The following is a 14411-nucleotide window of genomic DNA, read 5'->3' on the forward strand; positions in this document are numbered from 1 at the left end:
TGCTGTTGCTTGTAGTAATGAATAGTAGGGCAGGCAGAGAGTTTAAGAGTTAGTTTAGCGCACGTCCACCCTCTTCGTGCTGTATGCATGTCCTGAATTTCAGTACAACTTGCTAGTTTGGTTTCACAAGAATTCAATGAATGCACCGGCAATACAATTGAATGGGGTGACGTTGAGTACACAGTGACATAACCATCCTTTTGTGTTATGGCTTACTGAACATAGAACGAGGAAAACACGATATGCTTGACTCGATGAGACGGACAAAGATAAATTACATTAATTGTGTAATACAAACTACTTTTGTTTATTTAGACCTACTACTGTATCTTTCGTACACGTTCTGAGTTGTGCTTTTATGTAGTAATTGTACTTTAAGAAAATATCGATTTTATACCAAATGGTACACCCAAGCTGGGCGAAAATAAAATATTCTATTGTAATAGATGTGTTCTAGATTCTAGAATGGTGCATCACTCATCTCTGTTGAAAATCAAGTGTAAACAAATTGCAGTCTAAGCCAAAGTACTGACTTTTTGCCATATTTCAACACAGTCGTATTTATTTAAAAGGTAAGGAATTATTTTCCCACTCAGTACTTCAGTATTCAAAGTTAGAGGACTGGGTAGTTGTTAAATGTAGGTTAAGTTACTGGTCCACTGGCAGCAGTTAAACAAAGGCAATGAAGCTGTTACCGAAATGAATTGCCTTTTCATGATCAGTAACATATCTAAGCTAAATATATTTCTAATAATCTGACAAACTACATGGCACTTTAAGGTGATGGATTGATCTTCAAACTGTAGTTATGGACAAATAAATAGTTATGGCCATTAGTGATCACACAGACACATTTTAATTTGGTTGTCCAAAGCTTTCTTCAGAATGTCCAAGCTTCCACCTCACCGTCCTCCGTTCCATCCCTGGAAGCCCCAGTCCACCTTGGATGCTGTAGTATCAGCAATGTGGCGCAGTCTCTGCCCGGGTCAAAGGATACTACCAAACCATGACCTGGGACCAATCTTCGCCAAGCTGTCACAGGACCTGGAGTCTGCAACCATGCCCCTCTACACCAACTACTTTGACCCAGTCACTGACCACCTGCCCAACAGTTTCCCATTGGGACACAAGTGGGTACTATTCCATTTGATATACTGTATGAGGGGCCTTTTACTATCTAAACCAAAATCTTGCCCTTGATAGACATTTACTATCTCCAGAGAGCTTGACTGACTAACAGAAAGCCTTTCTCCCCTTGTGGTGTAAGGCTGAACTTGAACCTGAGGCTGAACTGCTTTGACTCATGGGCAGACCCAGAGAGAGAGAGGGAAAGCGGGAGGCAGAGACGCCGCCATGTCCCCTCTTACGGAGGACCCCGTATCAGTGGTGCCTGTCTGTCTAGACTGACTAGGAACGGCGTGCCAAGCGAGAGTAGAGGATCTATGACCAACAGTCAGTTTATCTATCAAATGTATGGCTACCACTGCAGATGACCCTGGGCACGTTAGTGTGTTTGTCTTGTCACATCACTAGACTTTAAACCAATATATTTCAGTCCGTGTGAAAAATAAAGACAGCCTATGCATACTTTTTAAAACATTTTTATGGAAAACTTTTTTTTTAGTGTACTGTTTTATCAGTGAGTACATTACAGGTACAAACTCCAGGCCATTATACTAGCTACAGTCAAGTAAAACATACTTAAGAACCTGCAGAGCACATAAAAAGACCCTCCATTCACTATGTGTGTGTTCAAGTTTAGAATCACAGCCCCTGAGTTGACAATGGCCCTTTAGTAAATAAAGCAAAATTCAGTCCAAGGTCAATGTTAGAGTCTGTGAAACCACAAATGGACACGGTAGTAGATACAAACACACACAAATCACAAAATTTGTGTCTAAATGCCTTTTTCTTTTTTTAGGGGGAAGGGGGGGGTGAGGTTACTTTCTACTTGTAGAACTCATGCTCCTGCTCATCCTTCTTGATAACAGTCTTGTAGGCCTTCTCAAAGTCCTTGGCCAGGACGATGTACCTATTTTCACGGACAGCCAGCATGCCAGCCTGAGTGAGAGGAATGAAAGAATTATAAGCACATTTATCAGAGCGTTTCCAGTTCTCACACCGACAACAGGTGATGTAACAGGGGATATTTAGCTTTCTTTGGAACAAGAGTTAGCGAACGCAATAACTTGCTACTCTTTGACATTGAGTCTTTTGGAGTAGGTTGACGCCCCATGGAAGAATTCCTCCCAACAGCACGGGGTCCCACTCACCTCCTGGCAGATAGAGTTGATGTCTGCTCCGGAGATCTTGTCTGGTCTGGCCACATCTACACACTGGTTAAGGACAATCGCAAATACAAACTCATACGACACTGAACAATGTAGTATTCTTTCGGTTACTTAGCAACCAAGGGACGGTATGGGAAAGTGCATTAGACTATACAAAGAAGGCATTCAGGTAGAGTACTAAAGTCATGGTTCATTTGACCTTTAAGTTAGAATATTGTTCCAGATCAGAGCTGTATTCAAGGAGGTAAATATTTAATGAAAACTTAAAGCACACAATGAACCGGAAACAGAAAAGGATTTGTGCTCCTTTGCCTTGTTCTGAGAAGGAAAATATTGCATGATGCTGCTAGTTTTTTCTTGACACATTGATAGAAAGTTAATACAACACACACCTGCACCCATTAACACACACACGTCATGAGAGACTTGTGGGTAGGGCATAATAAGGATACAGTCCTCCAGGTCCACCTCCTCAGAGAGGTTCATCTTGCTGGTGATGGTGGAGAAGACCAGGCGTTTCTGCCGGCGGTCAGGTAGTGGGAACTCAATCTTTCTGTCCAGACGGCCCGGGCGCAGGAGGGCGGGGTCCAGGGTGTCGGCCCTGTTGGTGGCCATAATCACCTGACAAGGGAACAAACAGGTGGGTCAGACAGAGGCAGGAAGTCATATGACAAAGGCTTAACCAGAGGCTTTAAGACCCATAGTAGTACATCACTCACTGTATAGGTTTAGCTTAAGTGCGGCTACATTTTTATTTTATGTTATTTTTTACATATTCTCAATGTGACACACAAGGTCACAGGCTAGCTGCATTAATGAGACTACAACATACAATAAGCCCTAGACAGTATGTCACAGAGGCAAAGTATGTCACAGAGGCAAAGCTCACCTTGACGTTAACGGTCTGGTCAAAGCCATCCATTTGGTTGAGAAGCTCCAGCAGAATCCTCTGCACCTCCCTGTCAGCTGTTTGGGAAGGAGATAATACAATGAGGGATTACCAATTTCAGGGTTCAACCACACCATTAACTGCTTGGTCTTATTTTCAGTCCTAATAATCAATCCCACTCAAGATAATAAGGCCACAACCAAGTTTGTCTCTATTGTGGATCTCTGTGAATCTGTTTGCCTGGATGCTTTAAACAATGATGACATTTACTGCCATATTTACAGGTAGTTCTGTTTTGTGGGTAAATTCCGATTCCCAACTCTAACCTGAAGTTAACTGCAACTACCCTGTCCTTAAAAACCTATCTAACTATGGTGGTGGCAGTCAAAACAAATCACTTGGCCACACAAAAATATGAAGGTTATTTATTTCCCCATTGCTCTTGATAAGCTGACGGACCATGGTCATGTGTCCTTGTGTCTCCATCTGGGCCAAGGATAAACCATAGCCTAGCTAACACTCACAGCAACTAGGGGGCCTTTACAGAAACATGTTTCACCTGCTTAGTTGAGGCTGATTTCAACATTGTTTGATTGAAATACTGCAATGTAAACAGCTAGAATGTGTGTTGGCATGACAAGTTCCAGGGTTCGTACAGACAGTGGCAAGTCAAATTCAATGACTTAAGTAATTTTTCCAAGCACTAATATTTATTTTTAAGGACCATCAATTCGTAATATTTCATACTACTCAATTGTTTCTAGTCGCCACCAGATGGCAGTATATCACCACAACCTAAAAAACAACTTAGTATTCATCACTACCTTACAAGTTCTACTCAATAACGCATTGTTTCACTCCATACGTAAGTCAGTACGGAATATCGCTTGCGTCCTGTGAATGAGGCGATTGGCAAAAAAAGCTCTAGAGGTCATGGCAGAGAAAAAGTCACAATGTAGAACTGGCACCAGTGCAGAATACAGTGTTGTGTCTTTACCCCTTTATGTGGCTCTTCAGGGCCGATTTACCCGTGCTCGCAATGTCAAAGTCTGACGCATTTTTTGCACCTTACATGGTGTCGGTTGGTTGGGTCCAGTGATGTAGTGGTAAAAAAGGTGGGTAAACTATATTGAAAAAATATATAAAACGCAACATGTAAAGGATTGGTCCCATGTTTCATGAGCTGAAATAAAAGATCCCAGAAATGTTCCATATGCACAAAAGGCAGGCTTGAATCAACATTTTCCCAGCATTCTAGCCATCGAAGTGATGTTTGGCGGCGCCTAATCAGTCAGTTCTGTACCTGCCTGGATGAGTGGCAGTGTGGATGGAATGAGCAAGCTCCCCTGGCAACCACAGCGTGAAACATGTGAGGAAATACAACTCTGTAGTCTGTCTGGAAATTAATTCGCAAGACCAATACATTATAATATTTTTCATAAACACATTTGATCATTATCTGTTCTCCTATCAATTAAATATATATATTTTAACCCCCTTTTCTCCCCAATTTCGATCTGGTCTCATCTCTGCAACTCCCCAACAGGCTTGGGAGGCGAAGGTCGAGTCATGCGTCCTCCGAAACATAACCCGCCAAACTGCGCTTCTTACACCAGCCCACTTAACCCAGAAGCACCAATGTGTCGGAGGATACACCGTCTGAGGTCAGCCTGCAGGAGCCCGGCCCACCACAAGGAGTCACTAGAGCGCAATGAGACAAGTAAACCCCCCCACCGTCAAACCCTCCCCTAACCCGGACAACGCTAGGCCAATTGTGAGCAGCCCTATGGGACTCCCGATCACAGCCGGTTGTGTGACACTCGGGAGGCCCTCTTAATTCCAAGTACTTTTCAAGTACCAACTTGAAAAAATGTCAGATTTTCAAGGTTTTCCAGTACTTGAATTTCAGAGTACCAAATTCAAGTACTTTAAGCACCTTGTGAGAACCCTGAAGATCACAGGTAGAGACATTTGATATCAGGAATGCCAATCTGTAAATCTGCTCTATTTTGCTTGTCTTATTGGATTTGGTTGCAATGTGCAATGCTGGTGATTAGCCAAAGACCAGTCCATTCCATAGCCTATTCTGTGCAGCTGATTTTAAAAGGTACACAATGGCTCATACCTCCAGTCTGTGCATCAAAACGCTTGGTAGCGATGGCATCGATCTCATCGATGAAGATGATGGCGGGGGCGTTTTCCTTGGCCAGCCGGAAGACGTCACGCACCATGCGGGGGCCCTCGCCCAGGTACTTCTGCACAAACTCGGAGCCTACCACGCGGATGAACGCCGCTGAGAGAGAGAGAGACCAAGATATCAAATCATATGCATTGGTCAAAAAACAAATACTGATATGGTAACATGACAATTTTTTGCTACCAAAAAAATTACATTGTCTAATCACCTGTGCATCCTATAGATAATGGTGAACATGGTGAATGGCCTACCTGTTGTGTGGTGAGCCACAGCCTTGGCCAGCATGGTCTTCCCACAGCCAGGAGGCCCATACATCAGAACCCCCCTGGGCGGGTCAATGCCAATCTGTTTGTAAAGCTCAAAGTGTGTGAGTGGAAGCTCCACTGCTTCCCTCACTTCCTGCTTCTGGATATCCATCCCTCCGATGTCAGCATACATCACATCCGGCTTTTGGTCTGCACGGAGAGATACAGGAAAATGGTATCAATGAGTGGAATATGCGTGGAATGTATGTAAGCACGCATGAATGCATGTTTGTTCCACTCATGACTGTGCAATATATATTACAAAGGGATTTGTATACCAGGGGGTAGAATAGTGTGCATGTGTACCTGATGTGAGCATCATGATGCTGCTGTCAGCCTCTGGGGGGAGCACGTCCACCAGGGCATTGCTGTGCTTGTGCAGGGCCACCGACGCATTGGGCTTCAGCAGCTCTCTGTCGATGGTGCTTAGGATACGCACATAATAGTTTGAGCCTGAGTGAAGGAGAAAAGGGGGTGACAGAGAAGGGGGTGGACAAAGACAGAAAAGTGGGTGGACAGAGAGAAGCAGAGAAAAAGGGTGGCACAGGGAAAGAGGGGGAAATGTCATTAGTGAATATTAGAGCCACATGTTTAGCATTACAGTAAGAATGAGGCATTGGTGTTACTGTGCAAAATATGGGTGCTTATGGGTGTGGCTATTAGAGAATGAACGATATGGATTTTTTAGGGGTCAAAGATGGCAGTTGGCTGATATTTTAGGCAGATATACAATATCATAAAATTTCCCAAAGACAGCCATGTATGCAATAATACATCAATTTTAATTGACTTTGTTTTTAACCAAACTAAATAACATAATAGTAATTGTATTTGAATGGTAAATTAAGATGTCATAGGCATACTCACAATACAGGTGAATCCATATTCAATAGAAGTGTGTGCATGCATTGAGTTATTGAGCTTGTTTTGGCTGGTCAGTAGAGTCTATGGTGCTAAAGATGACAATCTGTTTGCCCTTCATTTTGGACTTAGAGTATATTAGCCAAGTGACCAACAATATTCGCATGAAAGTTTCATGCCAGCATGTCACGCCTGTATGGAATGACATCATATAGGCACTGCTGTTAGTTTGAGATAATAAAATATCTATTTAATGCAAATGGGACATACGAAACGTTATGATTTGTGATCACGGATGTTTACGAAACTAGTATTTGTTATTTCTCGGGATCGGGAAAAAAATATTCTCTGAAGAACTCAGGATGAAATTTGAAACAACTCAATTGGCTATTCCAGCTATCTGTCAAGAAATGGGCGGGTTATAATGTGATTCTATTGCTACATTTGGATAGAGCGAGGCTGTAACTCCGCTCCCTTTCACATCTCTGCATCGCTCATATCACTTGCTGCTGTTTACTGCTACTATGATAAATACACTGTTAGTCCCATGTATCATGAGCTGAAATAAAAGATCCCAGAAATATTCCATATGCACAAAAAGTTATTTCTCTCAAATGTATGCACAAATTTGTTTACATCCCTGTTAGTGAGCATTTATCTTTTGCCAAGATAATCCATCCACCTGACAGGTGTGGAATATCAAGAAGCTGATTAAACAGCCATCTCAAGTTGAGGGATGGGGAAATTGGCATGCTGACTGCAGGAATGTCCACAAGAGCTGTTTCCAGATAATTGAATGTTTATTTCTCTACAATAAGCCACCTTGAATGTCATTTTTGAGAATTTGGCAGTACGTCCAACCGGCGTCACAACCGCAGACCGCGTGTAACCATGCCAGCCTAGGACCTCCACATCCAGCTTCATCACCTGTGTGATTGTCTGATACCAGCCACCCGGACAGCTGATGCATCCGTGGGTTTACACAACCGAAGAATTTCTGCACAAACTGCCAGAAAACCGTCTCAGGGAAGCACATCTGCATTCTTGGTCACTGTGTCAATTCATCCGTTTCTCAAAATTGCACTTTTCTGTTGGAGGATGAGCTAGCTTACCGCTGCTGCTGCTGATTTTCCCAGTTAGACATTCATCAGCATTGTGCAGTGCTCGTGGCTCAGGCAGTGAGTGGCGGCTGGCATAGCAGCAGTATTGCTATGCAGCGGGACTATCGGCAAAACCGATAGAGAAGGGCCGATAGACTAGAAAAGGGCCAATAATCGGACCGATATATCGACTCGGACTCAAGTCTCCAGTCTCTGGAGGCAACAACCAGAGGCTTACCTACACAATCTATGTGAGGACAGACAAGAGTAAAAATACTGTACCTGTGGTGGAGCCCACGATGGCTGTGTTTTGGTCCACAGCCTCCAGGAACTGGCCGATGACCAGGGGGATACTCTGTATCCTCTTGACCTCCTCCTGGGCATGGAGGAACTCCTTCTTCAGGTTCTTCTGTTCATCTTTGATGTACTCCTCCTGCACCTCCAGAAACTCCAGCTCCTGCTGCAGCTTCTACAATAGTAAAGGAGAGGGTGGGAACGGTGTCATGGAGAATGTATGTTTGTTGATGAATCCCGGTGAACCAATTTGTTTTAATCATTACTCCTCTACACTGGCTTCCTGTTAAGGCTAGGGCTAATATGCATGTGCACAGGCACATGCACACGCACACAATAACATACACATGGATTTAGTACTGTAGATATGTGGTAGTGGTGGAGTAGGGGCCTGCGGCCAGACAGTGTGTTGTGAAATCTGTGAATGTATTGTACATTTTTTTTAAATTGTATAAACTGCCTTAATTTTGCTGGACCCCAGGAAGAGAAGCTGCTGCTTTGTTTAAATACAAATACAAGGTGAACGGAAAGGCACTGGAGCGACAAACCGCCCTTGCTGTCTCCTCCTGGCCGGTTCCCCTCTCTCCACTGGAATTCTCTGCCTCTAACACTATTACGGGGGCTGAGGCACTGGCTTACTGGTGCTCTTCCATGCCGTCCCTAGGAGGGGTGCGTCACTTGAGTCACTGACGTGATCTTCCTGTCTGGGATGGCAACCCCTCGAGGTTCGTGCCGTGGGGGAGATCTTTGTGAGCTATACTCGTCCTTGTCTCAGGATAGTAAGTTGGTGGTTTGAAGATATCCCACTAGTGGTGTGAGGGCTGTGCTTCGGCAAAGTGGGTGGGGTTATATCCTGCCTGGTTGGCTCTGTCCGGGGGTATCGTCGGACGGAGCCACAGTGTCTCCCGACCCCTCCTGTCTCAGCCTCCAGTATTTATGCTGCAATAGTTTGTGTCGGGGGGCTAGGGTCAGTCTGTATATCTGCAGTATTTCTCCCGTCTTATCCAGTGTCCTGTGTGAATTTAGTATGTATGCTCTCTCTGAGGACTTGAGCCCTAGGTCCATGCCTCAGGACTCCTTGCTGTCCCCAGTCCACCTGGTCGTGCTGCTGCTCCAGTTTCAACTGTTCCGCCTGCGGCTATGGAACCCTGACCTGTTCACCGGACGTGCTACCTTGTCCCAGACCTGCTGTTTTCAACTCTCTTTCTCTACCGCACCTGCTGTCTCCAACTCTGAATGATCGGCTATGAAATGCCAACTGACATTTACTCCTTAGGTGCTGACATGTTGCACCCTGTACAACCACTGTGATTATTATTATATGACCCTGCTGGTCATCTATGAACATCTTGGCCATGTACTGTTACAATCTCCACCCGGCACGGGCCACCCCTCAGAGCATGGTTCCTCTCGGTTTCTTCCTATGTTCCTGCCTTTCTATTGAGTTTTTCTGAGCCACTGTGCTTCTACATCTGCATTGCTTGCCGTCTAGGCTGGTTTTCTGTATAGCACTTTGTGACATCTGCTTATGTAAAAAGGGCTTTATAAATAAATTTGATTGAAATAGTGCCTTCAGAAAGTATTCATACCCTTAGACTTATTCCACATTTTGTCTGAATTCAAAATTGATTAAATGTTTTTTCTCAACAATCTACCTTCATAACCCAATAATAAAAGTGAAAACTTTCATTAAAATGTTTGCAAATATTGAAAATGAAATATGTCAATGTTATATTTCTGTAAGTATTCACACCATTGAGTTAATACTTTGTAAAAGCAAATTTGGCAGTGATTACAGCTGTGAGTCTTTCTGTGTTAGTCTCTAAAAGCTTTCCACACCTGGATTGTGCAACATTTGCCATTTTTTATTTCTTTTTTATTCTTCAAGCTCTGTCAAATCCTTGCTAGACAACTGTTTTCAGGTCTTGCCATATATTTAAGTCAAAACTGTAACTCGGCCACTCAGGAACATTCACTGTCTTCTTGGTAAGCAACTCCAGTGTAGATTTGGCCTTGTGTTTTAGGTTATAGTCCTGCTGAAAGGTGAATTAATCTCCCAGTATCTAGTGGAAAATAGATTTAACCAGGTTTCCTCTAGGATTTTGCCTGTGCTTAGCTTTATTCCACATATTTTTTTATCCTGAAAAACTCCCCAGTCCTTCACGATTACAAGCATACCCATAACATGATGCAGCCATCACTATACTTGAAAATACAGAGAGTGGTACTGTGTTGTATTTGCCCCAAACATAAATTTGTTTTCAGGAATAAGGTAATTGATTTGACACATTTTTTGCAGTATTACTTCAGTGCCTTGTTGCAAACAGGATGCTGCTTTGGAGTATTTTTATTCTGTACATTCTCTCTTGTTTTCACTCTGTAAATTAGGCTAGTACTGTGGAGTAATAACACCATTGTTGATCCATCCTCAGTTTTCTCCTATCACAGCCTTCAACTCTAACTGTTTTAATGTCACCATTGGTCTCATGGTGAAATACCTGAGCGGTTTCCTTCCTCTCCGGCAACTGAGTTAGGAAGGACGCCTGCATCTTTGTAGTGGCTGGGTGTATTGTTGCACCATCTAAAGTGTAATTAATAACTTCACCTTGCTGAAAGGGGTATTCAATGTCCGCATTTGTTTATCTACAATATGTTCCCTTCTGTGCAAGGCATTGTAAATCCTCCCTGGTCTTTGTGGTTGAATCTGTGTTTGAAATTCACTGCTCAACTGAGGGACCTTACAGATAATTGTGTGTGGGGTACAGTCATTCAGAATTCCTGATAAACACTATTATTGCACAGTGAGAGTCCATGCAACTTAAGCACATTTTTACTTCAGAACTTATTTAGGCTTGCCATAACATAGGGGTTGAATACATGACTCAATACATTTCAGCTTTTCATTTTTTATTAATTTGTTTAAAAAACTCAAAATGTAATTCCTGGTATTGGGTGTAGGCCAGAGAACCCAAAAAAAGCAATATTTAATCAATTTTAAATTCAGGCTGTAACAACAAAATGTGGAAAAAGTCAAGGGGTGTGAATACTTTCTCTAGGCACTGTAACAGTTAACATCTTTACTGTGATTGAAGAAATCACAGAAAGGGCCTGTATGATTTAAATTGCTATTCTTGTTGTGCTTACAGAAATAGACCTCAACAGTCAAGCATAGACAGACAGAAGCTGTTCCAAGTACGGACCTTATATCTGCTGTAAAGGTCTTCAAGATCTTCTGGTTCTGGGGCCAAGAAAGAAAGCCCCGTCTGGGGTCTTGAGTTCAGCATGGCAGGCACTTCGTCCTGTGTAGACATAAGACAACACAAGCATTTACACAAATGCTACGTTGTAAGCATAACCCCAAACATGTGAAAACGCTGTAGCAAATGTTAACTACTAGCTAACTGTTTGTGGTGTTGCTAGCTAGCTTGTTAATTTACTTGCCTAATGCTGGGTGAGTGATGACCGATAGAAAAAGTGAGAGGAGCGGAAGATATTTCAGTCCACGACATTGTTTCAGTGCCGTTCCGTAAAGGATAAGTACGTTACTGCGGTAGGTAACGTTAGCTATTAATGTTGTGAGTGTAGTATTGGTAAGCTTGAAGCTACAACAAACAAAATAACACAAGTCAACGGCCGGCAGCTAAGGTTAGCTAGCTAAGTTAACAAGTCAGATAACAACCGAATTAGATTGGATATGACTGAGCCTAATGTAATGTTTACGTTAGCCTTTTCTAAATGCCTTATTGTTAATTATTAGCCAAGGCAGATGTCAGCTAACGTAGCTACACCAAAATGCTAAAGTTGCCTAGCTTTCCAGTTGAGATAGCATGTTAGCTTACATGACAGAGCATTTACAGTGCCGTGAATGAATTGGCACGTTTAGTTGGATGACGGACGAATTAAATGTATTCAAAGAACACTTTAGATTAAAGATAGTACGTTTTAAGTTGTCTATACTTTTTCAAGTTTCGTATAACCAAAAACAACGGTGAAAATGTACCCAGTCAAAATGAATCATACCTGAATTTTTTCAACAGTTACTCCAATGTCCTCCATGTTGAATTCCCTATCATGTGACGTTCTACGTAAGGACCCAAGCGACATTTGTGGGATTCATGGGTAATGAAGTTTCTGTGGACAAGCATTATCAACAAATGCAAATGAATTGAGAGATTGCTCCACAAATACAATGTTTTGTGATCTTCGGAGTAATTTGTTTTCTAAACCTTGCCTCAATCTGATATAGTAAGCAAACACCCTCACATCACTATGAATACTGATGATAGATATGATGGATAGCAGGTGAATGACTGCTCACGCTCTCTTTAGCAGAATCCTAGTTTTATGTACAGAACAGTTTGGCAAATTATGTTGACAGTGACGTTCAATAGGTGAGGTTTGTGTATTTCCTGCCAGTTAGCTGGTGGCTATAATAGGCTGTATGACTACTGCTGCTGCATAGTCTGTTGCATCTTTCCTCTGTTGCATTGCTTTTCATTTTTGTCTTGTATTAAATCTGTCCACAGATGATGCTTTATACCAAATCTATTACAACGACATTCAGTTGTTTTCAATGGATCACTGTCCCACATAGGCTAAGCTTCCAATAAAGTCAATTGAATTAAAATTGCCAAAATTATATAGCCTAATTAGCCTACTCCTGTCTATACAGAAACAAATAAAATCATTCAAAATAGGCTACTACACCAGAAAGCATGATTTGGCCACAGAGGGTCATTAGCGTCTTTGAAATAAATAAGATGTGGATTGTTTTAAATCGCATTGCCTACAGTCAGAAAGGCCCTCAATTAGTCTTTTAGTTATCAAAATGTATTGAGCAAACAGTATACTCTAAACAGCGGTACTAAACTCTTACCCTACGAGGTCCGAATCCTGCTGGTTTTCTGTTATACCTGATAATTAATTGCACACATCTGGTGTCCCAGGTCTAAATCAGTCCCTGATTAGAGGGGAACAATGTAAACAATGCATGGGGAACTGGCTTCGAGGTCCAGAGTTTGGTTTGAGGGCTCTAAAATGAAAAGGTTCCTGGAGGCACCTTTAGGCGTTCCTCAGATTGCAACACCAGTGGAACCTTTTCCCTGAGAACCTTTTAAAAAGGTTCCTTAAAGAACCTTCTAGGAACATAGGGCCTTAAGGTTTGTTGTGGAAATTCAACACAGGGACACTCTGAGTAAATTTTAAATAATTCTTTATTATCAGCAAGCTTGAGAGGTTCCAACAAACTTAATGCACCAAGTCTGTCAGGAGCTCTGTCGGGGCAGTCCCATGAGTTCTCTTATATACTTGCTTACAGGGACAAGTTATATTTGTATGATTTACATTATTCATGATTAATTCATCATTAACTTTTGGTTCATGCATGTGACTGACCAATACCTCACAAGGCTTCTTCTCTCTAAGCTGAGACCTTGAAACTGAGACACCCCTTTCGGTTCTCAAAACAATGTTCTAGGCGTACTGCCAAACTGCATTATACTGATAGTGAGGATTCCTCCCAGGCAAGCTCAATCATTCACTTGCATGAACCGAGTCGAATTGGTTATTCGAAAAGCACAAACATAAAATGTTCCTTCACGGGTTCCTGTCCAATGTATTCTATTATAAATAATAGTAATATTAACAATAATAATAATAATACAAATAAAGATTGGGTAGCAAACTTGTAAAGTCACAAATGAATTGTATTAACATTTAAAGTCACAGAAATCCAAACATGCAATCAATAAATAAAGTAAAATGTCAACCATTGACAAATATTCATATTTGATGTGTATCGACAACAAGATAAGAGCATATTAAAAATAAAATGATAATTATTGTCATCAACTATATCAAAAGACCACATCTTACTGATAGAAATGATATGTTTAGATACAGTCAGGCAGTCAGGTTTGGGGAGTAATGGTCAGACAGTCAGGGTTGGGGAGTAAGGGATTACACAGGGCACAGAGTAATATAGCACCTCTTCGCCAACAAAGCCAAAGCTTGGCTTCTCCTCTTGGCCTTTCGGCCCCAATTTCCCCACAGGATGAAGCCAACCCTCTCCACCCGCTTGGCACGGGACGCCTTGACAAACTCGTCAAAACCGAATTCTGAAAAGCTATGTTCCATAGGGGTGTTTTTAGGGTGTGAAATTGGTTCTTGTAGAATACGCTTCATTTTCTTCCATATTGTCATGGTGTTCGTAGCTATGAAGTTGTTAATGTTCTTAGCTTCATCCTTTGAAAACAGTCACGTGAAAATATTCTGGAGATGAACATGCGCATCTTCAATATGTACCCATTGTTCCTCTTTAGTGTATTTAACTATATGTCACAAGTAAAGGCATTGGGTGGCGAGTTGATAAAATTCCAGGTCTGGAAGGCTAAAACAACCCTCAAACTTAAGGACATGTAAAACTTTCCTATTTATTCTATGAGTTTTATTTGCCCATAATAAGTCTGTTATGTC

General features: G+C 42.0%; 1 protein-coding gene across 1 annotated transcript; it reads right to left on the minus strand.

Annotated features, from left to right (window-relative positions):
- Positions 1-1585: 1585 nt before the first annotated feature.
- Positions 1586-12016, minus strand: psmc4 (proteasome 26S subunit, ATPase 4). Its single transcript, XM_038994264.1, has 10 exons — positions 11958-12016; positions 11138-11236; positions 7926-8112; positions 5989-6135; positions 5629-5832; positions 5306-5473; positions 3181-3257; positions 2744-2912; positions 2274-2329; positions 1586-2061 (listed from the first exon to the last, which is right to left on the minus strand). The coding sequence occupies exons 1-10, from the start codon at positions 11991-11993 to the stop codon at positions 1948-1950; spliced, it is 1257 nt and encodes a 418-aa protein (XP_038850192.1). The 5' UTR covers positions 11994-12016; the 3' UTR covers positions 1586-1947.
- Positions 12017-14411: the final 2395 nt, after the last annotated feature.

Source organism: Salvelinus namaycush, chromosome 5, assembly GCF_016432855.1.
Source record: "Salvelinus namaycush isolate Seneca chromosome 5, SaNama_1.0, whole genome shotgun sequence".
Lineage (NCBI taxonomy): Eukaryota > Metazoa > Chordata > Actinopteri > Salmoniformes > Salmonidae > Salvelinus > Salvelinus namaycush.

Bases quoted from the DNA above. Each gene is read 5' to 3' on its own strand.
- psmc4 (XM_038994264.1), bottom strand. From the start codon at position 11,993: ATGGAGGACATTGGAGTAACTGTTGAAAAAATTCAG. The intron at 11,237-11,957 runs GTATGATTCATT...ATGTCTACACAG, and splicing joins TAACTGTTGAAAAAATTCAG to GACGAAGTGCCTGCCATGCT. The intron at 3,258-5,305 runs GTATGAGCCATT...CTTCCCAAACAG, and splicing joins TTTTGATGCACAGACTGGAG to CTGACAGGGAGGTGCAGAGG.